We start from the raw sequence: 25,371 nt of genomic DNA, 5'->3' as shown, positions 1-25,371 counted from the left end.
TTTTTAACTTGCAAAGCGACATAGGTAGGTACATAGACGCGGTAATTTTTTGTAAACACATACGGTATTGCGATGATTATGACTCGAGATCGAAATCGGTAGCCTCTATTGATTTAAAACAGTTTGAATTATGAATGAGGTCTAAGTAAAAACTTTTTAGATTAAATTCCACGTTTATGTATGAGCTGCCATCTAGCGGCGGTCGCGTGAACTTTTATGCTGACGAAGTGAAGAACGTATATATGAACTCTAAGGCTTATTAAGACGTTCTTTGTTTATTTTTCAACGTAGTAATTGTGTTAGCTGCATTATTTATTTAATTGATTTTATAGAAAGTATAATTTCAAGCGGTACTAACTAAAGCGATATAGCTGATTTCGATGTTAAATTTGAATTGTATATTTCTTTTAAACATAAGTTATAGTAAAAAATATTATAAAAAATACAATATATTTATATAAAAATCTATGGAGCTACATACTATTTGTTAAATAAAATAAAATATTTAAACAATTTTTATGGCTGAAGTATACCTACTTCATATATAGATCTGAGCTCAATATGTTACTTAAAAGTATGTAGGTTTTGAGAATTTCTTTAACGGCTCAACTAATCCTTCATGGATAATTAAATTATGATAACTATTTAATTTAACTATGATGATTCAGGAGTTCAGATTTATTAAATAAATATTATAAATTGAGTTAACATATATGTTTGCGTGGGGTGTTTTAATAATAGTTTTAATAGTAGTTTTCGGTAATTGTCCATCCACGTACCTTACTTTCCAGAACAGTTTAAGTTCTCCAGTCCAATCATAATAAATTATTATTAGCGATAAATCGAATGTAGTAGATTGTTCTCGAATTTGAAATAACATTTACAGACTTAAAATAAAAACTTAGGCCCGCTTATACAAAGACAGAAACAAGAAGGAAAATTTAAATGAAGTTGCGAGTGTCGTACAGATATAAACACGTGGAGATCGACAGTTCTACGGTAAATGGAATCAACAGATTGGTTTGAATTTTATAGAAAATGACGAAACTTTTATTATAAAATGACTATTCCAAAGCGCTTGTAAAAACCTACTTGAATAAAGTATATTTTGATTTTGAGATGCTATGTAATCTAATTTCTGGATAAAACTTATTGGAAGACTGCTTTTTTTATTTCCAGTTATTCCAGTATTGAAATAAAGAAATAAAATATCATTCATTGAGTTCCAGGAAAGAACAAAATAAAAATATGTATCTAACAAATTTGTCAGGAACACTTTTCGTATTGTAGGTAGGTAGGTAAGATCGCCTATCTGTATTCGTTTTAAATAAAATCTATTGAAACCATTTCAATGTAGTTTTCAGTTCTTTGCTCATTGATTCACAAATAGTCTAATGTCTCATCAAGATAAGATGTCTGGGATTTGAGATATGAGACAAAATATAAAACGGCACACGGTGTTTTTCATATTGAAAATGTGTCGGGTGTTAGGTCGCGAGAGGTTCTTATGAATTTAATTGAAAATTCAATACGATCCACGCGCGGGACTGTCTATTGTATCAATAATTTTCCTGTTGAATTTGCTATTATGGGAATACGTTTTACGATTCTTATTTTTCATTTTGCAAGCACTCTGATCAATGCATGATTAGGATGCGTAAATTTTATCAAACATTGCAGGATCAAAACAGAGGAAGCACTGACGTATCTCTTTCTCGGTGACGAAGGAATACGTCGTGAGACAACCTGCACATGTTAGATAATCGGATATATGTGGAGCTAAAAATCTTATATCCCGCATTCGCTAACTGTTTATGTTCATTTGATATTGTCCGGTAAACGATAGATTTGATATCCGTAATAATATTTATCATTGAAAAGTGTTATCGTAATAAATATTAATAAATAAATATTGGACAACATCTCATACATTACTCTGATCCCAATGTTAGTAGCTAAAGCACTTGTGTTATGGAAAATCAGATATAACGACGGTACCACAAACACCCAGACCCAAGACAACATAGAAAACTAATGAACTTTTTCTACATCGACTCGGTAATTACACAAAGCATTGATGTGTTGTTTTTTTTCTTAATTTATGCACGATTTGAAACTCAAGAATAACATTTCTATAATAAAGAACTGTAACTACATAGATTAACTAAAATCTAATTGCTTTTAAATGTCGAAGTGATAGATTGCTATTCGATGGTGTTGCTGAGAACTTTAATAAGTCAGTTTGTGTTGGTTGGGTATAAAAAAGATTGTTTTTGCGATAGAAATTCATATTTCGGTAATTCTTAAAATCTGAAAATTTTAAGTTATTTGCAAAATCACGTTTTGTAGTAAGTATGTGTTACTTTAATATTATTTAAATTGTATGATTGTATTACTTCAGAATATATATATAATATTAATTCAAGTATATAATTACTTTTTTTTAGTAGATAATCAGAATTGCTATTAAACAGAGAAACACTGATAGTGTTCTTGCCGCGACATTCAACGCGCTCATGATTTTCCAAGTTATTATTGCCTTGGATTCATGAATATCATCATATTTATTGAAGTCCTTATGAATAAGACAGAGTCAACTACGGGGATTATATGTGCATGTGTATGATACAACTAAATCTTTTTTTTTAGAAATTAGTCTGTTTCCACCTGACGCCCATTCGCTATGTGCACGTTAACATGCTGACATCGATTTGCTAATACCATTCATAGTTTATACCACCACCAAAAAAAATACCACCGCTCATAGAAATTAAATTCTGGATACGCTACCAGCTACAGGTCTAAGGTGTTATGACCTTGTAATACTCACTAACTATTCTAACTATATCGCAAAAAAATATTTTCTATTGCTGTTCGGCAATAAACAAAGTTCTATAAAGAGCAGGAATCCCTGCTCTTCTGCTCACTGGTGCTAGAAAACTTCGTCAGAAATAAACCGACTTCAAAACTTTGTACGTACTCCCAAATAAAAATTTACAATTAACCAATTCCGATGACATTAGGCAGTAGTAGGGCTTTGTGCAAGTCTTCTGGCTAGGTACCACCCACTCATCAGATATTGAAGGGTAACTACAGGCACAAGGGACATAACGTCTTACTTCCCAAGGGTCCAATGGTTAATATTTCTTACAGCGCCATTGTCTATAGGCGGCGGTGATCACTTACCATCAGGATCACTGCTGGTCCGCCTACCGAAACCATAATAAAAAAAAACTTAAAATCAAATATATTTTACACAAATAAATAATTGTTGAAACGTCAATATTTAAATTCTACCGCCGTTTCGGAAAGCAGCCTCGTGTCAAGTAATCATTTTTACAACTGTTTTACAATGAGGTTAGTATACACTATTATTGTTCTTCCTTCGTTAGGACCTATATTTAACTAAACTAAACTGATACTGAATACACTATAGAACGTTTTTATATACAACCTTAAGAGCTTTTTTGTCATTAGACATTACAACTACAAACCGCTATGTACCTGCATTTAAATATGCAATGTCTTGGATTTATTCAAATTACTTCGTAGATATAATAGTGGCTACTATTTCTTGTAAAAAGGAAAAAAAACGGATATTATGGTTTATCTCTAAGATATAGACATATTCCAACAGTGTACAATATTGTAGTACATTAATTTTAACTTTCTCGAAGGGTTCTTCCAGGCGTTTGCAATATATGCCGAAAAAAATGTGTTTATTTACGACATCACATTAAAGACTGAACATTAAACTCTGAAATTATTAGAGTTTATCTAGAATATTATACAAGTATTATACACAAAACCCTTCCTCTTGAATTACTCTATCTATTAAAAAAGACCGCATCAAAAGTCGTTTTAAAGATCTAAGCATACACAGGGACAGAGCGACCGCGGGAAGCGACTTTGTTTTATACAATGTAATGATCGTTTTCATTAATAAATTGCACCCGCCCACATAAGTCCTTTCCTTTTTTAAAATCTGTTAAAGTTCATCCATGATCAGCAGTAGCTGTTCATTTATAATAAATATATATTTATGGTAGTTATGTAATAGCAGGTTCTATTTACTTAATTAAATGCCATTCTATTATTGCTAATATTTTTCTTTTATTTACAATAAATACAATGCTTTGAAATGTTCGCTCCGACACGATTTAAAGGCAGACTTATGTCATAGAATTTTATTCAACTATTCCTTTGCAATAAAAATGTAAGATTGTCTATATTTAATACGGATTATAGTTCTGTCTTGTAATGAATATGGGAATATAAACGCTTGAATAATTTTCATATTTCCGACAATATATATGATTTTTTTAAAACAATGGTTTATATTAATTTTCAACAAAATTTTCACTTATATAAAATTTCTTTTCATTTTAAAATACAATTCTTTTATAAAAAAAAAATTAAACGTTTGTAAACAAATCAAATGGCACTTTCAGGGCGGATTGATTGCGTAGATAAAGTCCAGCTACTCTTTTTTGTCTAATAATAATTGTAATAATAAATTTATCGAAATGAATTTAATTTTCTTTGAAAAAAACTTGCCGCTTGTTTTGAGAAATTTAAATCAGTAGTTTTATTTATTGGGAATCCAACAGCGTAAAGTCACAGTATTAACAGACCGAAAACATCTGAGCCGTGTTTGGGAAAGGTCTTCTGGAGAGGAGCCTTGAGAGGATGGTTTTGACCTTGATCACTCCGCTGCCCTAGTGCAGATTGAAAGTTTTCAAATCAGCCATCTGATGGTAAGTAGCCACCAACCACCAGTGTTTATATAATTGGTGCCTTTAAACCGGACAAATATTAAGTCTACGGTACACCTACACAGACGGGATTGCATAATCATATCACCTTGCAAAAAGACCTACCACCAGGTTCAGACAAAGATATGAGCCGTAGACCATTATTATGTTTCGAATTACAGCTTAATATAAAAAAATATATATAATATTCGTATAAGATCTTAAATGGGTCCGTAGTACACGTCAATTGACCAAATATCAAGACTTTTCATGGCCAAGCTGTCTTGATATGCTATGCTTAATTTGATTTTAGGGTTCATCTTATGCTTGCATCGTGAGGATATCTATAAGTTTTGAATTAATTTCTGTCACACTAGAATTTAATCTGCACTGAGGAAATGATCTCCAAAACTTCTTAACAAACGAGGCCTCTGGCTAGAATTATTTTTTCTTGTATTTAACTGTTAGTTTGTAGTGATATTATATTTGATATAAATATCCATAATAGCAATAGTTTTAAGAAAATGTTAACCTCTTTGCTTAATTAGTGTCAAGTTAAATTGTTTTCATTTCGTGGTATATGTTTTTTTATTATTTGGAGTCATTTATTATTATTTTTTCTTTAAAACTGCTATTCATATTTTTATTTTTATTTTAAAGATATGACAATGTAGGAGTTTAGTTTTTTTTGTTATTTAAAATGTATAATGTGAACGCCTGAAGTGGTGTATCACACCGTACAAGAAATCGTTTCCTGCTTTTACTCAATAATATGCGAATAAGCCGATGGTGTTTCGAAAATCTATAAATAAAATTAAATAAAAATAAACGCATGCAAAAAAAGACGTGAGCCGTGCGGTTAAATGGATTACTACTGTAGCTATACTGCTGTAGGTTGCTACTGTAGGTTCTGATTGCATTTTACTAATAGTATAAAAGTGAAAGTTTGTCTGTTTGATGAAATGGATATCTTATATATAATGTATCCCTAACATCTCCTCATCCCTCACATGTGGACAAAGACACCGGTAACCAGTCTAAAGTGATTATTATATTTGATGACGAATTTTCTTAACACTTTACCCGTATATTTAGGGTAGTTGGTGTTAAATAATTAATAAGATTTTTTATTATAGAAATAAATCTTGTCATATAGAAGAGTACTTAGTTATCACAAGCAGCTTCGCTCGCGTTTTAAGCATAGTGGTTGTCAGATGCTAGGCATAAAAAAGTTTTTCAGGAATCTAGCTTGATTCATAGCAAATTTTATCAAATCCAGTTCAGTAGTTAGGGCGAGAAAGAGCAATAGGCAGACAGATAGATAGATTAATTTTCGCATTTATAACATTAGTAATAGAAGTATAGGTCACATATACGAAATCAAATGACTTGTAGAGAGACTACTTCTTAAGAGCTGCACGGAACGAGGTTACCCCGGTAGAAAAAATCAACTTGAGTCTCTAAAAAATATCGATAACGGATAAGATTGGAATTCTCGCCATTTTTCCTATTAATTTAACATAATCTGAATATCTTATGTCTAAGTCTATGAGACAGTACCGAACATTCCAAGCCGAGGTGATTGAAGCTAGTAGGTGCACATATTTGAAATCATCTCACTCCCAATCGGGAACTATTTGATCTTGTTTTAGTAGGATATCATTTTGGAAATTCCCATAAAAGTCAGTGTAGTCTGTACATATAAAACAGTTGCTTCTCGCCGTCTGTATATTTTTTATGCTTCGATCTTTTGAACTACGCAATGTATTTTAATGCGCTTTTCAACAATAAATAGAGTGATTCAAGGGAATTGTTTATGTGTAGAATACATGCATATTATAGTGAATAATAACAACTTTCCTTTATGGAAAAAATCAAGCTGATTTTGTTTTTATCTTTTTTCCTCAATATGAAAAGTTGTATATGAACCTTACTATACACGTGCATTTCAGAAGTTGAAATTATCACCAAATTTTATTTGTAAATATTTACGTTATGCGGACAAGGGGAGGATAATTAATTTCAATAAAATATCGCGTGTTGTAATACAAAAATATCAAAAATAAACGACAAAAATATCAAAAAAGTCGACCCACAGTAAGTCACACCTGTCGGCCCAAGTGACGCCTTAGTGAAAAAATAAAACAGTGCTCTATAATAACTTTGATTTAAAAAAAGTTACGCGTTCTATACTTCTGAACCTCTACTTCTTCAGCGTAAATTTTTCACCTCTATTATAGAAGTCACTCACAAAATTGTTTATTAACAATTTAAATTTATAATTAAATAAACATTAAAAATATATAACATATAACATATAGACAAGTGTGAAGTTTTCAATTTCGGGCGGATTGACATATAATCGAGCGGTTTAGGAACATCATGTAGATTTCATTTGCGCATCATAAAAAATCACTTTCACAATTTTCCATAGTGCGCCAAAAGATTTAAAATTTCAAAAGAATAATTTAAAAGAAAAAAAAATGTAGTAATTTTCAATTTAGTATTTTACAAAGCAGACAGTATTTATGAAATGGAATAAATCAACGAGAATCAGACTATTTAGAAGGACTGTATGAAGTGCGTTTTGAAAGCTACAAAATATTATAAAATTTACATCGCGTCGTATTATTATTGTACTAGAACATCTGATTATCACATATGAAACACTCTACGGCTTCTTAATATAATTTTAGTTCCACAAGCTGATGTTTATGGCAACTTTACGTATTTTTAATTTATATTTGTATACGTAATCAATGTACATATATATTTCAACTTATGAATACTAGGTGGTGTTAGGTCAAATTGTAGACAATTCTAAATCGCGATGGCAAAATTCGCTAATTGTTTGCATATAGCACTTTGGAAAAATTCGAATAAATATAGTTACCAGTGGCACCTAATAGATTTATTAATAAAACATTAGTGTTTTGGAGCATCCTTAAGATCGACTGAGCTAGTTATTCAATATTGTTAAAACTAGGCTCGTTGCTTAAACAATTAATTTACATTGTTTAGTTATAAATACTGTAAGTAATTATAGTATTTATTTTATAATCTGTAAATTAATAAGCTTTAAATATTTTGTTTATTGAGATGTAAATAGTGCTTATAATATTGTTTTTATTATTAAATATCGTTGATTACTCCAATTAGAACAGGCAGTATATATATATAATATGAAAAGGAACATTTCTTTTGATGTTTTAGGTATATTTCTAACGATCTTTATGAATATTATATATATTCATTATTTATTTGACTAATTTCGTGCAGTACGTATTTATTCTTAGATATTTATAACGCTTTGTTATATTATTTAAAAAAGGATTAATATACGAAGTGTATTTTAGACGATAAATATGTCAATGACGTTATTTAAAAAGAGAAATGCACAAGAAACATTATGATCCACAAGTATGTGACAAAACATAGAAACGCGCACTAAAAACTAATCCTCGTAATCATATGCGATGCTTTTTGACTGTAGAGATGATACGCGTAGCACTGGGATACGTACTATAACGCAACAACTACAATTACAATAGTACGAACTATTGTTTCATATATTTTCACCAGTGATTATAACATTAACATGTTTGTAGAATTAAATCGGATATCATGACGTCAAACTAGACATCGTAACAATAAGAGTTTACATTGAAATTTATGAAGAGAGAAATGATTTCGTATTAAATTTAATATTTTGATTTAATAAATACGTTAATAACCAATGCTTACCACAAAAATTATGTCAGTCAATGACGGCTCACAAAGAAAGTATTGAATAAAATACGTTGAATTGTTTTGTTTGCAAATAAGAATATTGGACAAGTAATGCAGAAGTTTATTATGTTATAATTTTTTTATCAAGAAAAGTTAATAAATTAATAAATTAATTTCTAGCGTTTAATTTGACTATCAATAAGTAAGTGTAATGCTTCCATATTGAATAAAGGAATTTAGAGTTTGAGTTTGAAATATTGTTTAGGCTTGTACAATACCAGGTACTAATATAATATTTATTACATTCAGATGCCATCCGTTCCGTCTGTTCGTGTTTATAGTAAATTTCCTCAGTTAGAACTGATGTCAATTTAAAATTAGGCAACGCAAATGAAATATTTTTTAATGAGACATCTTCAAGTATAAATAGAAATATTATTTAGTATTTTAGTTCAGACTTTAGTAATTTTCCAAAACAACCCTATACAATATTTGTTGTAGTACTGTAGAAGTCATATTAAATTATAGATGCAAAACTATGAAAATTTCTATATAAATTAAGTTCGTTAGAAATTATTTCTAAAACTTTAAAATTTATTAACGAAACGTGTATGTTTCTGTAAAGTCTTAACGATATGTTTGTATGTTTATTTTATGTAACTATTTTCATTAATTTAATAGTTTAAGCTTTTAAAATATATCGTCCTTTTGATCTTGTAACTTAAATATATGTAGTTTAAGTAATAATCATGATATTATGATTCGAGTAAATATTTACCCACAAAAAATTTAAAGTTATGACAAAGTTATGTTATCGTGATGAAATTATAACTGAAAATTATCATTTTAGCAATAAATTTATATCCAGCGACGTGTCCTCTATGGTCCTTATTAAAATTCAGCACAGATCCAAACTCGCCCTACCTGGTTGATAAATTTGTTGGGTGCAGCATCTGTGGGGTAGCGGCGTCGAAGGTGTCAGGAAGCAGCAGTCAGTAGACATTGTCGGGGCACAGGACTGGGAATTGGAACTTATCCCCATATCTATATACCCGTGCCGGTCGAGGCGTGGATTCGGCCATCGCGAACAATCGCTGACCGTCTTTGACGTTGCGAGCTCAATCGTGGCGGCTAGATCGACGCGACCGATCCCGGAGAACTGCAAGGCGGGATTGAGAAGCGGCGCCGTTTGCACGTGTCGCGTTCCGTGCGCCGCGCTCGCACACTCGTCCGCAACGTGCACGCCGACAGACACGTGCGCGCCCCGCGCCCCGCAGGTATTTCGAGCTCCTTCTGAATGACCTTGGAGCCTTCAGCCGTGCGCCCAAGATACAGCACTGCTCCATTCATTGTTTTGTAAGACAACAACATAGCCTTCGAGAAGCCTTCGAACCGATAAATAATCAGATCCATCAAAATTATCGTTATCAATGCGATATTATGTTACTATTATGACCGGCTACGGCATTGTCATCACGTTAAAGAATATCTCTTGAAATTCTTAGCAGCTAATAGTCAACACTTTGACGACGTCCTATAGCCCAACAGTGGGATAAGACAATCAACGAGACAATTAAAAAGCTACAGAGCTTACCTGTGTAGGTAAATGTCAATTCACAAAGGATTACAATAAGGAGACGTTTATTATCAGATGTGTTTGCTTCTTGAAGCCCACGTTATTACTTTAGTCTGTTACCAATGAGGTTCAATTAAATAGACGAAAAAATAACGATTGAACATGCCTAACAATGAATTATTATTTAACAATACACGCGATTTTTTTAATTTTTAATTTGTTTTCATATGTTATGTTATTATTATTAAATGCACATTGAAGTAACAATTGAAAATACAGTTTACAATGTTACATTCACAGCGTTCAAAGAAAATAGAAACAGATTACACTTGAATGACGGTGTGAATACATACAAGTTACGTTTTAATTCTATCATCATGAGATTTTGAGTCTCAGACTGGACAGCGTATGGTAATATCTGAGGCTAATCACATACACTAACATTACATTAAGCAGTCACCGGAACTTCGACTTTGTCAATAAGTTATCTTTAATATGTAATAATTCGTCTACATTAAATACGTTGGATTTATCGAATTGTAAGCATAACTTTATTGATCAGTAAAGGTACATATGTATTTCTGTTATCTCGTATTATCCATTCATACAAATTTGTCAACTGCTTTCGAGTAACTCCCATAAGCCACACGTCTCGTGATAAAAATGTATCTAGAGTTTGCTGTAAGTACGAGTCTGTCAGCGTCCTATTTTGGAAGGCTTTCTTTCCTTTTAGGGAAGGTTTCCTCCTAGGTCACACCATTGCGGGTAAGTGAATACATGGGTAACATACAACATACAACGAATTTCCAAAATTAAGCAAGAATTAAATTTATGATTTTCTTGTTGGTTCTTCGCGGTAGAATCTAGTTTCCGGACCGGTGGTAGCTATACATTTAATTCAACCCTAACATGACGATTCACATACTAAGCCTTTGAGAATATTATGATTTCTTTACTAGGGGTACAACGACCCTCGCATCGCCTGGCATAGCTTAATCCGGCCCTGAACATTCTTGACCATAGACTCGCTCTTCACCATTCAATGGAATTGAATATTTCTTTGAAATTCGACAACGTACAATTGAAATAATCTCTCAATTTATGTTTATTGTGCTTCCGTTTGATGTAAACTTATTTTCTATTTGTAATATTAAACGGTAATTGTTGAAAATTGAAAGGATCAGTTGCAGAATGACATCGCTGTAAGTAACAACGTTAGAAATTGCCATATCACATTTATAATCAAAATAATAACGTAACAACTCGAATAAGTTTATAATGTAAGAAATATGTAGTCAATATTTTCTCGGACACATCCGACTGGGTGTGTTGTTTCACGGAAGATAGTACACTAGAAATGACACGAGACATAATTCGTTAGGATAGCACGACAGCCATGCTCCTTCCAGTAACAGTCGCTTACAAGTAACGTACTAGTATATCGGTTTGTATTCTGTAATCGTTTTATTATATTAACTAACCAATAAATATTAACCGCAGTCAAAATTCCCAGACTATTTACTTTCGTTATACGTTAACCGATTTGAAAATGATATCACGTTTATAAAGTTTTACGTATTTAACCATTCGAATGATTCTATTATATCAGAAATTAAATTCTATAAGATCTATTTGTGCAGTAAAATATTGAGAAGATTTGAATATTAAATTAGCTAGAAATCTACGTTTATCTCTTAAATTTTGATTAGTAAGTATTGGATAGTATTTTTGTAAGGAAACTAGACATAGACGAGGAAGCTTCTATTTTTATCATGACCTCTGGTTATTATCGTAGCCACTTTAAGCATAATTTCATCCTTAAAAATATGATAACATATTAATCGAATTTTATTAGTATTTAATTAACATTGTAATTCCGTCGATTCACTTGCACCAGCGGTTAATATTTCGTTTTACATATTTTTATTGTTAAAAGAATATGATTAATTCTAGATATTATTTTGATAAAATTTAACGCAATGAAAATATTACATCGTAATAATATATCGTCGATTTTATATCATTTATATAACATGCAACACATATTCGTCTAGAATATGTTTTTTGAAAAAAAAAAGTAAGTATAAGTCTTCAAGTTTAATATAAATGATATTATTGAATTGAATTGAATGATATTATATGATAAAATAACCGGAAATTACATATAAGTTGTGTTCAGTGCGAACTTACCATCAGGCCTATTTGCCCTTTTTTTGTATCTTGTTTGAAGTAGTGCTGTTGGCCCTACTGGCCTTTACAGCGTCACCGAACGTTGGGGCGAATGTTAAAACTCTGCCTTAAGGTGAACCCTTTCGGGCTCGAGAGTGACGTTCGTCCTGAGGGTGTCTCCTATGAGATCGCACCTCGGCTCAGAACGTAGTCGGTGGGGCCTATTTGCCCCTCCGCGTACCTATTTTATAATTAAAAATATGGTTCTACGTTACGTCAACCAAGTTATTAAATTAGTGAACATTTTAAACCAAAGAGAAATCATATAAATACGATATCGTTAACATGAAAATAATATTTAAAGATTTTGTTTTCAAGTATTTTGAAGTTATGAGATGATTAAGTTGCAAGAAATAGTGCTTATTATTCGTAGCTACGAGTACTCGGCGCTACAGTGTCGGAGAATTCATTTGAAACGACATAGAATTATATATATAATTAAACTTTAAAATTTGTCTATCGGTAAACGATAACAATATTACGAACCGTTCAAAAATACGATTAAACTTTAATCTAATGTTACATATCGTGATATTTCGAATATTAGAATCATTAAAATTAAGAGCAAAGTAAGAATTTCTTTTGATTATTTGCTTTTCTAAGAAAGCAATTAGATATATTTATGATATTATAGAAGCTACCCTACGCTACTTTCAAAGAGACGGCCAATCAAAAACGAGTGAGGCTTCCTACCGCAATTCGGTATAGTTACAAAGCTTTTAATTTCCAGATAAAATATTTATATATAACGATATAAAAGGATAGTTTAATATATAACGATACTTTAATGTTTAACTTAAATTTTAGTATATGTAGGTTAAGTAATTAATTATATTTTTGATGTCTACATTCCTTTAATCAGTTTTTGTAATCATTTTGTAACGATTTATAATTGGTATTTAAGAAGTGACTATGAAAATCATACTTTATTTTATCAATTTGCTAATATCACAATAAATAGTGATGTTAGATTACAGCTTAAGTTAGTTTAATCTCTAAATTTTTTTTTAATAATAATAATAATAATTTTTATAATTGTAATACCTAACGGCCTAAAGTTTGTGCTAGGAATGGGGACGACCATAGCTCAGTGGATCGAACCTGATTCACATCGCAAGTCAGCGTGTAAACTACTACGCTTTTGACGCTTCATAGTTTACGTTAAAAAGTTTTTGAGTCTATCGTTCCGGATAGAAAAACTATTTAGCACAACATCTTAACGAATTTCAAAGGCACAACGGTCATATTTAACTCGTACAAAACAGCGGAACAGCTTATATAAGTTTTCCTTTCATTTTGTATGTATTAAACATTTGCATAAATTTCTTATTTCATTATATTTTTGATATGAAAGAAAATTCTAATTGGTACATCCTACATACATATCACGTAGTGCCTGTTGTACTGAGTTTAATCCAAAATCAGGACAACAAAAATGAATTGGGTCTATGTTGACAAATAGTTAGAAAGGCTTGAAATTACCACACTGCCTCTTCGATACGGGTAATACCAGTGGCAGTGTGTGTCGGCTCCCGTACCTCTGAGAGCACGTGATGCTGTTGTTGAAAGTGCAATCACTTGAACACTTTCCGGTCATGTCGGATGGGAGTGACCCTTGGTCACAATAATATGTCCTGCACAGTTATATAAGTCCCCCTTGATAATGGCCGCCGCTTTATAAGTCTGGATGACATAACTATAAAATTTTCCTCCGACTGCAAATGTGTTAACGCAATGTTTGGCGGTATAACAATTCAAGAATACGTATTACTTCAACCTACAGCCTACATAACTTGTTTACGTAAAAGTATGGGGTAGAAGGCTTAGAAGTTTTTTAAAACAATTATTTTTAAATTTCTAAACAATATAATTTACGTATTCATTACGTTCGTTACTGATTGTGTAACATGTTATTCTTTTATACTTATTATTTTTTAATCAAACTTTATAAAAGTTAAAAATAAGCCAGCTTTCTAATTTTATAAACACAATCAGAGTATACGAACGAAGATTATATGACAAGTTTATATTTTTTATTTGAAAATGATTACATAAAAATAAAAAGTGTTATATATACTAAAAAAAATTATGATCGTCTTTAATTATTATAGACATTCAATGTGGAATATGATATCAAAGTTCAAGTGAAAGTTATATATTATTATATATTATAATATAAAGTGGCGACGAACACATAAGAAATCGAGACCGACAATTTCATTTTAAGTCCTCTCTACAACATATCCAAAAATCAGCCTTTAGCTGTAACCCGCTGCTTTGCTCGCGTGGTATTTGATTATATTACGGATTGTATACCACATTTGTGGTTCGACTTTCGTAGGCTAGAACCACCAGACTGTTCGCAGAGCTCACTCTCGAACAGGCTACATAGAACTGTCCTTGCGAAAAACAGATTACTCCTAGGTCTAGTCCGACCATTTTAAAAATGTTGTCTTTGGGTTTTATTAATTGTCATGACGAGGCAGACTTTAAGCGCGAACTGTACTCTCTTGGTCTCAAAGGGCTATTCTGATGGTATCAAAGATATTCGTGGAATATACACTGTTTATCCTTTAGTACATCCAGTGATAACTGTAGCCTCTATGACATTATAATGGAGTGCCGATACTATTAGTGTGATGCCGTTGCATAATTTTGGTGGTTTTAAATTCCTGAGAAACATTATTGGATAACAATCTTGTAACTTCAAAAATGACGGACTTCGAAACTAACCTGTATACGATTTGCAACCATTTCATGTCCCTAACTTGAATAGTTTACGCTCGGCGATGATGAATCAGTCAGTCGAGACTTGTTATTTAATAAGTATAGAAGATGACTGCACTATAACGTGATTCGGGATTTTGGTGTATTTCAATTTTTTTTTTATTCATATATTTTCTATTTTTGTTTATTGATTAGGTTACGGTTAAACTAATATACGTCGAAAAATTAATAAAATCTGGTATGGTCTAGTAGCTTGCTAACCCAGTTGTGCCAGGTTTCAAGATGTGATGGACAATTGCATCAAGCATCCAAAATCACAAGCAGTCTCTTTAGATTTAACTTGTTTTTGACACATGGTTGAGCTACGAATCCTGTGTGTAGCTGTGTCCGAACCCTGTTTCCACTTTTCATACACAATTAAGTGATAATCCGATTCAGAATACTCATATCTGTCCCTATTTAACAATGTGTTGGTTGTTTTTCGGCGAATTGAAACGACACCAACTTTTTTATTTAAAACTTCAGTTTGACGTAATCACGTTTAAGGCTGCTGTTTATCTCCACGTGACTGGACATGAATTTACTTTCAGTTTTGCTTTAAATTCATCATAATAGACTTTCGTCGCCCACGGGACTCAATTTTGACATAAAATTTTCCAAGTGATCAAATCAAAAACGCACCGTGCGTTTACTTGCTCCACCAAGACAGCCTGGTTCTTACTCGTCGTTGATATATCATGCTATCTATTTTTTGAATGATCGCAGAAGGAGTATTTCGAACATATCGTACGTTGGAAAAACTAAAAAATTTTTAAAAGAAGTGTCTTAGTTATTTTGAAGAAATAATCTTACTTTCAAATTATACTACAATGAAAGATTGATGAGAATGATGAAACATTCGTGAGAAAAGCTATTATTACAATCCACATTTTAACAGGCACTAATTTACCAGTAAATTAGAAGGATAACATATCGTAAAAAATATTATTATTAGAAAATAAATATATATATTTTATAATAAAATCGTTGCTAACAATCCTAGGCATTACAAATATTCTTATTTCATTTTCCACTTAAGCGTTGGGTTTATGCTGGAAAGCACGACTACAGCTTATAATACTTAGGGATGGTCTGGACACTGAATTAAGGATTTTCAACGCACAAGGCGACCCATTTATCGCTGTGTTTAATTGAGCTTCATTTGTGTTATTGCATGTGTTTGATGCAATTCTGATACGTGTGCAACCTACCCGCGTTGTAGCATCTTGGCAGAATACGATAAGAGAAGGGGAAACTTTGAGAAGCAGTGGTTCAGTTGCAAGCTATATTGACTAAAGATTTAAAACGATGACCTTTCATCATCATCATCATCTGCCCACATTCGTCCGCTGCTGGACATGACCTTTCGTGGTGTAATTACGTATGCCTGAACCTACGATATTCTGCTCATAATACAATAGTTATCTACCTTGAATGATAGGTGTTCTATAATATTTTTAGCCCGCTACCAAATACATCGAAATACATAGAGAAATTTACATGTGCCATTGTCGTAGCTGATACATTTAAATGACGGATGACAAAGTTAACCTTTTCCCGCCTATAAATCAAATTAAAATTTCGGTACTATATAAATAATAAAGATTGTATTTATTCCAACTACCTTTCGAATTAAATTATCATAAAGCCATATTCGAGCTTAGGTTTTTTATATAACTTAACTTAAAATAAGTTACGTAAATTCACCGCCTACATATTTTTCTTTTACTGGAAGCTTCGGTTACATCTGAACAGAAGTATTCATATTGTGTTCTTATTTTTACGAAACGAATTGCTTCGAAATTAAGAGTTGGACCAGATGACTATAAAGTATCGTAGCTCGTAGCACTGATGTAGAATAAGCCAAGGTCAGCGAACTCGTATAAAATGAATGTTCATTTAAAAGCGAAAATCAATTACAGATATGAAAAGTATCAAAATAAGATATAACTTTTGATTTTTCTATATACATCACTTCCTTTTAAATCTATAGAGACATCTTTAAAAAAAATGAAGTTAAATTATAGGTTATATAATTAGTAATCTTATGTAAAATCACAATCAGCCTGCAGTATATACGTATGAATGTGTAACGTATGTAGGACTTGTCCTAACAATATGTTTTAGTGTGCGTGCGTCTAAGAGTAAAGACAGCAAAACAATACAAATTAGGTTAACTTTTTTTTTATTTTAAATATATTAATTTAACGTAGAGGGGCGAGGGGCGTGTGGATAGAGCCGTACAGGATTTATTATGTTTTATATTGTATTAGATTAATCAATAAAAACATACTATTTGTTAGTAATTAGTAACAAGCGTTGGCGATAGATGGCGTTAGTGTACAGTTTCAAATTAGATCTTTATATATTTGTATTATATATTAGAACATCGTCGTCAATTAATAAAAATATTTAACGCTAGTCGTTCAACGTGGTTTCTATTGGTTTCTATTTATAGTTGAAATTTCTAGAAATCCTTTCTCAGTGACTAGTAGTGCTAAATAACAAGTTATTCGGATTTACGATGTCCTTACTCAGGATGAGTGGTATTTCGCTTATATCTTTATAGATAAACTTCCCAAATCAAAAAAATAATCCAAATTAAAAAAAATATCAAAAGGCTATCGAATGCACAAATGTTATTTACAATTGGACTGGTGGAAACTGACGAAAAACGTTAATAAATAAACTTCAACCTTATCATATTACAGTATTGGTGATTATTTGTAATTTAAGAATCGGTATTGTGATTCATCGGGAAAATACATTTAAAATCCTTGCCTTGACTACGTTATATATGATTAATTTGAAATTACTACTAGTTCTCACATCTCGCGGTGTTTATTTTTAATAATAGTGTTAATCAAATATTTATATGAAATAGCTTTACGTCAAACTAACGTAGGTCAGTGCCTACAGGTGGATAGATAGGTCAGTTACTAAAAAAATGTTTTCGCACGACCAACAATATTTAATAATCTTATCCAAACTCATAAGCTAACGCCGGCAGCTAATTATATTTACAGAAAACGATATAATTTATTATAATCGCATTTGTATCGATATAATGTGCCACAGAGTAATCTAAACTTATTATTTTTCTATAATTAAGATTCTTTAGAAGTTTTAGAAGTGAAATATCTATATCGCGCCGTGGAAAAACCGATTCGTATGCCGTGACGGCAAACGACGTGACTCTTTTATCTTGACATTACCTCTTTCCGCGTTAGTATGTGGTGCTTATACTACACAATTCATGGCATATTATTATAAAAATAAGAAATATATATATTTATTTTATCGACGAAACTCATTTCTTATCTATTGCGCTCCATATTTATTTATTGGTTTTCATTAATTTTATATAAATTACTATAAGCGTCAGTTTCGATGTTTCACGTCCTCCGGGCGTCCCGTGACGGCTACATTTTATAGACAATGGTATTTTTTTTATAATCTAATGACCCGGTATAATTTGGGATTCATCTTCTTTTTTTTTGTAAGCAATTATCGATATTGTCGATGGTACTATGCCAGCAGCCTTCGCGCAAGTGCCAAAAAAACTACATAAAGTTTAAACTCAATCGAATGAACGATACACAAATGCAGAATGTAAAAATAAATGAAAGTACAAAACAAATATTATTTCCATATGTATGATTTATGTTTATAAATATATAAGTATTTATTTCACCGCCAAGATGGCTCAGTAGATAAGAACAAGTGAACCAAAACCATAGATTGCGCGTTCAAACTTGAGCAAGCGCTGAGTTTTCACATTTACATTTTGTGTTTACATAAATGCGCTTAAATTATTTTTTAACCGTCTCGTGTCCGGCAAACTATGTATGAGTTTCATAAAATCTTGCTACATGTTTATACAGCAACTTGCATCGGAGAATAAGCTACAAGCCTCAAGGGGGAAAGCGCTTTGTCTAAGTATATTTTATTTCACCTTTTGTCCGTTTAATATATAAAATAACTGATAGCCAAATAATGGTAAATAAAAATCTTCCAAATTAACTCATGGAGGCGCGCCCCCTCCACGTTATTATCGACGTGCATTAGTGTGAGTGAGTGACGCTGGTGATTACAGTATTACTTAGTGTGCGTGAGGCCACACAGCAAAAAAATAATAAAATATATATTTTTTTATTTTACTAACGCACATGGATAATTTATGATGGATGAGTGCACTTTCTTGAGGGAATAGATCTATTATATTATATATTATACAATTTGGATTTTAAAAAGGCGTTGTATCCATAAATATGTACGTTTAATCGATTATAAAGACTTATACTCGATTGAACCTACTCAATTAAACTATAATTTGTGACTTAAATATTATCATTATTAATTAGTCTCTCTCTGTTGCTCACATCCATATATTATTATAATAAAATTCGATTTCCGAAAAATCATTTATATAATAACAGCTGTCAACCCATAGGTAATAATTAAGTATTCATCTTTAAATATTGATATATAATTATAAAAAAAACATAATATAGATCACACATATGTTGGGAATATATAAAAAAACGAACTTCAAGTGTGAATTATTCGTTTGTTAATATTATTCGCAGAGCTCGTGACTTAAATTAATGTAATTCCTTTTATTATATTATTTATTTATACGAAAATAATGCTATTTTTTATTAATTAGCGGGAATAGGTGTTAGATCTCATTTAATCTGTTTAGTTAGATTTAATTATTATATTATTTTATCAATATCAATTTATTTTGTTTTTATAAATTCTTTTACTAACCGTATTTTTTGTTGAAACTAGCCCCGTGACTCAGGAAATCTGAAAAAAAAATAAAATAAAACTATTGTAGAAGTTTTTTTTAAAAATAATAAATAATTATAAGAAAATTTATAATGTTGTTGTTAAATAAAAACCATGATATATATTTAGGTCAAAGATAAAAAAATATAAATTACCGATCTTAATTTTTAATAGTGAAATGATAAAACAATAATAGAATTCCTTATTTTGAAATTGATTTAAATAATATTTATTAAACCAAAAATATAACTTTAACATTTTATTTATAAATTCTTTATTTTTAATAACAATTGGGGTAATGGTAAAAAATAAATATTATTTTATCAAAACATCGCAACAGCGCCATCTACAATTTTATGAATCAACTAGGAAAATGTATTTTCCCGTGTGACAGGTAAGGTGTACGCAGTACGTAGTGCCTCCAACTGCCACCATTTCGAGTGGCGCTAGATACCACGTGCCTATAAAAGGAAAAAATACAACATGCGGACTTACCGTGCCGACTCATATTTCCTAAAAGCAATTTCACAGAGCTGAACTAAACCACAAACCTACTCTCCTAGAACCAAAATTTAAAGTTTACTTTTTATAAAAACTTTTTTAAATATTTTATTCGCAATATGATAAAAGTAGAGTGCGGTCACATGTGCGCGCAATGCCAGAAATGTAGTTGATTGCGATTGGCGTGTGAATCGGTCTCGGTAAAGCAGCGCGCCCCGCTATTGGACGGTGGGACGTGCCTCGGTAAAGCAGTCAGTACAAACGCACGTGACAAGCACGCTTGAAGGCCATGCGGGTCTCACGCACTGCAACTTATAGATGGCGCCGTTGTATATTTTGTTTACAAGTTCTGCAATACTTGCTCGTGTGACATAAATTCGCATAATCGTCCGTAGGTACGATACGATACGTTTAAAACGTCAACAATAAAAACTTAGTAACCGGTTCGTGGAGTTCTGACTGCAAGTTGCTTAGAGCGTTTTTAAAGTATTATGTAGGTACGATATACGGCATGACCTTGAACGACGTATGTTGTAGCATTGAACTAGATGTCAACTCTGTAAATATCTACGAAATAGGTTGTACATAAATATGTGCGTTTGTAAATTAAAGATAAACGAATTAAAACGCGCGTTCAGTGATAAGTTATGTTAAAACAGGTAGTCGACGTTGTTATATTAATTATTATTTTATTTTATTTATAATGATAAATTATTTATCACGGCGATATATTTTTTGCAGAATGTTATAAGTAATGTGACTTATGAGACAAGTAGGTAGGTATCTTAGAAGATAATTTGCAATGACAATTCGATTTCGATTCATTGTATTTAAGAACAACTTTGTATAATAATATAATAACGTTGTAGTTTCTTAGATTTAAACGATAATTTACGTGTGTTTTCCTTATTCACGATCGTACTGCATATTACAAAATATTGTCACGTCAGGTCTATCTGTCTTTCTGTACGCGCAATAGATGGAGTAATACATGAGAAAGATTTAAGCGGAAAATCAGCTTTTTAGGAAATTGTCAAAAAAATTGATTATGGTTGTTGAAGGTGGCGTTAAAAAAACATGCCGTGCAATAGAGATGTGTATCATGATTTATGATTCAGAAAGGTACCCGGGCCAATTGGGGTAGCCGCGTTTTGTTACCCCGGTAAAACCACTGCGATGGCCGTCTTCGGCAAGGATCGGAGGGGCTGTGGGATCGTAATCATCGTATCCGGGGCCTCTCCCATTTTTATGTAGACCTTTATTTCTAACATGTATAACAATTATATTCAATACTAGTTGCGCCCGCGACTTCGTGCGCGTTTGAATTTAATAAAAAAGCGTGACTTTATTATTATTTTACATATAATTCTAAAATAAAAGTATCCTAAGTTCCTCCTTATTACATCAGATATCTGCCAGTGAAAGTCCAGTCAAAATTGGTCCAGCCGTTCCAGAGATTAGCCGGAACAAACAGACAGACATACAAAAATTGTAAAAAATGTTATTTAAGTATATGTACCGTTTATACATACATATGCATTTAGTAAAACGCGGTTATTTTAATGTTACAAACAGACACTCCAATTTTATTATATGTATGTATAGATAATTATATATATACAATTCGAATGCTTCTTCATGATCACCAGGACCTGATACTTTTCGGGGCAGATTTTGTTTGCCTCACGATCGTTTACCACTATTCTTTGCTTGCAGGCTGGTGCAATCATCCATCAAATGAGCGTTCTCCAAGGAAGCCTTCAATTCTACTTCATTTTCTATTGACGTATTTTAAGACAACTTCGATGGTCACGTGATTATTCTATAAAGATAATTGGCAGGTACAAAAATATTTAAACGAGAGTTGTCCTGGTTTATAACGAAGCTGCTTTATGTAATGTAAAATAACAGTCACATTGAACTATGGCAAGAAATAAAATTGTTATTAAAATCCCGTATTATTTATGACGACAACAACTAAATACAAATCCGTATATAACAGAAAGATACCGAGAGAATGAGGGGGGGGGGATCGCCAAGAAGGAGTATAACCTCCTTACATGAGGATTTCTACCAGTTCACTCAATGGTAAGCCGTGTAAAATACTTCATTCCAAGAATACCTATATTGAGACACCAATATATTAGAAAATATCATCTCGTAACTGGTTTTATTTAATAAATAATATGTTATACAAAAACAGAAACTATAATTAAAGTAATTATTTAATTGTTGAACGAAAAGAGCGAACAAATAAACGAACTCTTTAATTATAATTAGGCTTGATATTATTATAAAATATTTAGGCATAATTTTATCGTTAAATTCGATGGCGTCCTGCGTTATAGGGGACATAACAGTATTTATTTATGAGTTTCGTTAATACTGTATTCGGGTTGCAAGCCCAGGGAGAATACGGCGAGGGAAATGTATGATAAAATTTTGTACTACACATCAGTTTGAATCTTAATGTTACCTTTTATGATATAAGTATAACCCTGCTAAATAGCGGATGAAGCACCTATTAATATGTTAACCCAAAAAGACAACGATTAATAAATCTAGACTATTAATAACAGACAACTTTTATAAATATTTCTTTGTTTATAATTTCTTTCAAATTTTATGTTCATAAGAACCACCGTCTTGGGTTTCATTAGGATATAATTGAAACTGACTTTTGTAATAACCGCGTTTTAGGCGAGCTCAATGTAATTGTGATCAACAAATTATGCAACAATTGCCTAACGTCAAATTTCATATAAACCCCTTATAGCTCCGTCGTTATTTATTCGACACACCACACTTAACCAGCACAAATAAACCAATATTCAATGATCCTTATTGGGGTAAGTTGTGTACACGCACCACACTCTGTATAGCTCATAACACCCGTATTGTTTTAACAACTATTTGCCATTCTGTATTGAACCAACCATTGTACATAAGTGCCACATAATGGCGACCACCGTGCCACTTAGATATTATTTACTATTTTATATAATTTATTATGTGAATCATTTAATAAAATTACGATGTCCTTGCCCGATTTCAGTGGCGGCGTAACTCAAACGGTATTTTGTAGTGTACAATTAATTATATACATCTCTTGTATAACCCAATGGAACGGCATGCTCGCCACGATCGGAAAGAATTTAGTCTAAATACGACCGACGTTCATACTCTGAGAATTTCTTTACCCAATATTTTTTACTGATCCGATTCGGGTTTGGAATTCAGGAGCCCGGATCGTCATTGCTATAAGCTCGCCGCTGGACCAACGAGGCAGTTAATGATAAAAATAAAATCGGTGTTAATTAAATCTGCATCCGAGGTATCCAAAATAACACCAGTTTGACCATTTTATTTTTCTTTCCACATGTGTGACCAAAGCATTTAGCGAGGAGAAATTCTTTGTAACTTGAATTATGAATGTGAACGTAACATAATCCAACTATTTCAAGGGTAGTCTGTATACGGATTCGTCTTATTATTTATATAAATGCGAACAAGATGCGGGTCGTTAATTTTATCGGACGAACACGTTCTTTGCTAGTTATTTAAACTTACATATTTTTATGAATATGTTAAACACTGAGTAATTTAAGTAAAAGAACTACATTCGAAATTGCGTATTGTTTAGTGTACCATAAACATAGTAGCGGCTATATTTCACAGAAAATCGATTTGATTCCGACAACTTTAAGTGAGTTCTCTTGCTCTTCATTTGTATTTATATTTATAATGAAACTCACACGTGTACCTATCCAGTGCAAAATTTCTCCTTAAGAGGAGTTACTTGCCCAGCGGTGGCCTATTTACTGCCTACTAAAAAGTAAACAGCAAATATTTTAGTTAGTAAAATGAGTAACTACCACATATCCGTCTCAGCGAAATTAGCCCTAACATTTATCCCCTTAAAGTTTATATTTCTGTAAATCCTATTTTAGTGACTATCTACGTCGCTTATATATAGATAACACATGTACGATTAAAAACTATTACAAAAACAACCTTAACTGCATTATAATACGAGCAATTTGTAAATATCACTAAAAATACAGTCAAATAAACGCAAATCAAACCGTTTAAGGATTTAACGACTCCTGTAGCGTAAGATTAAAGTTGTGGTGACACTAGTAAATAATATAACCGCAGTCTACATGTTAACTAACTACCGAGCGCCGCTTCTCAATATGCATCAGTATTATAATAAAATGAACTCTAATATCTGTCTCCTCTCGCGTCATTTGCATGTACAGTCTCGGCTTCTAAATCCGCATGTTCCAATTAAGACAAAAGTACGCTCACGCTAATATTTGCCTGATTAAAGTACTGTGGAAATGTCACTTGGCGAGTTATATTGTATAACAGGTTTTTTATTAAATATTTTATATATAATTTAAAGTTATATTGTGGTCGTTGATTGATCGAAATTCGTTCGCAATGAAAAGCTAATAAAAATATAAAATGTAATCAATGTACAAGTACGAATAACATACAGCGGTAAAGTTTAATGTAAAATTAAACGTAACGCAATTTTTAACATCCACAAATTCACGTATTAAACGCCGATAAACCGCGTCGACGTCGAGAGAAAATTGGTAATATTGTTTGTTGTTGATAGCAAAATCAACGCGTTGCGTCGAAAGTTTCTGTAATCATCACAAGTTGTCAACAATTTACAATGTTCTGTTGTTTCTGAACATGAAAATTTTCCCCAATCTGGTGGATATCCACTATTATATTCGCGTCATCCTCGTCGTACGCTACACTTGTTTATATTTGTACAAGTATCCCTTAAACCGCAGCACAGTTGAGTTGATAGGTTGTGGTGCCATATTTATAGTTTGCGTGTTGTCGAGCCACTGGACTGCGGAAAGTTAAATATTTGACGTTAATGGATTTCACCTCGCTGTCAACAGTTTTATAATTTTCTGATGCAAGTACTTATGTTATGTATATAAGTAACTTATGCTCGCAAACTTCAGTCATTTATGAAAACATAACATTAATTGTACC

The 25,371-nt window shown here is 31.9% G+C and overlaps 1 protein-coding gene across 6 annotated transcripts in view; it reads right to left on the bottom strand.

Annotated features, from left to right (window-relative positions):
* The window catches only part of LOC113404168 (hepatic leukemia factor), a 201,944-nt gene that overhangs the window by 31,683 nt on the left and 144,890 nt on the right, over nt 1-25,371 (bottom strand). For 3 of the 6 annotated variants that reach the window (XM_026644988.2, XM_026644989.2, XM_026644990.2), the window contains exon 2: nt 19,828-19,866. In XM_026644988.2, coding sequence (XP_026500773.1) covers nt 19,828-19,866 — 39 coding nt within the window. Of the gene's footprint in view, nt 1-9,407; nt 9,620-19,827; nt 19,867-20,343; nt 20,511-25,371 lie in introns of those variants that run through there. The other 3 variants (XM_026644993.2, XM_026644991.2, XM_026644992.2) reach the window with 3 other exon arrangements.

The sequence above is a fragment of the Vanessa tameamea genome, chromosome Z (genome assembly GCF_037043105.1).
Source record: "Vanessa tameamea isolate UH-Manoa-2023 chromosome Z, ilVanTame1 primary haplotype, whole genome shotgun sequence".
Lineage (NCBI taxonomy): Eukaryota > Metazoa > Arthropoda > Insecta > Lepidoptera > Nymphalidae > Vanessa > Vanessa tameamea.
Note: the sequence above shows the minus strand (reverse complement) of the source record. Positions and strands in the feature narration are given on the sequence as shown.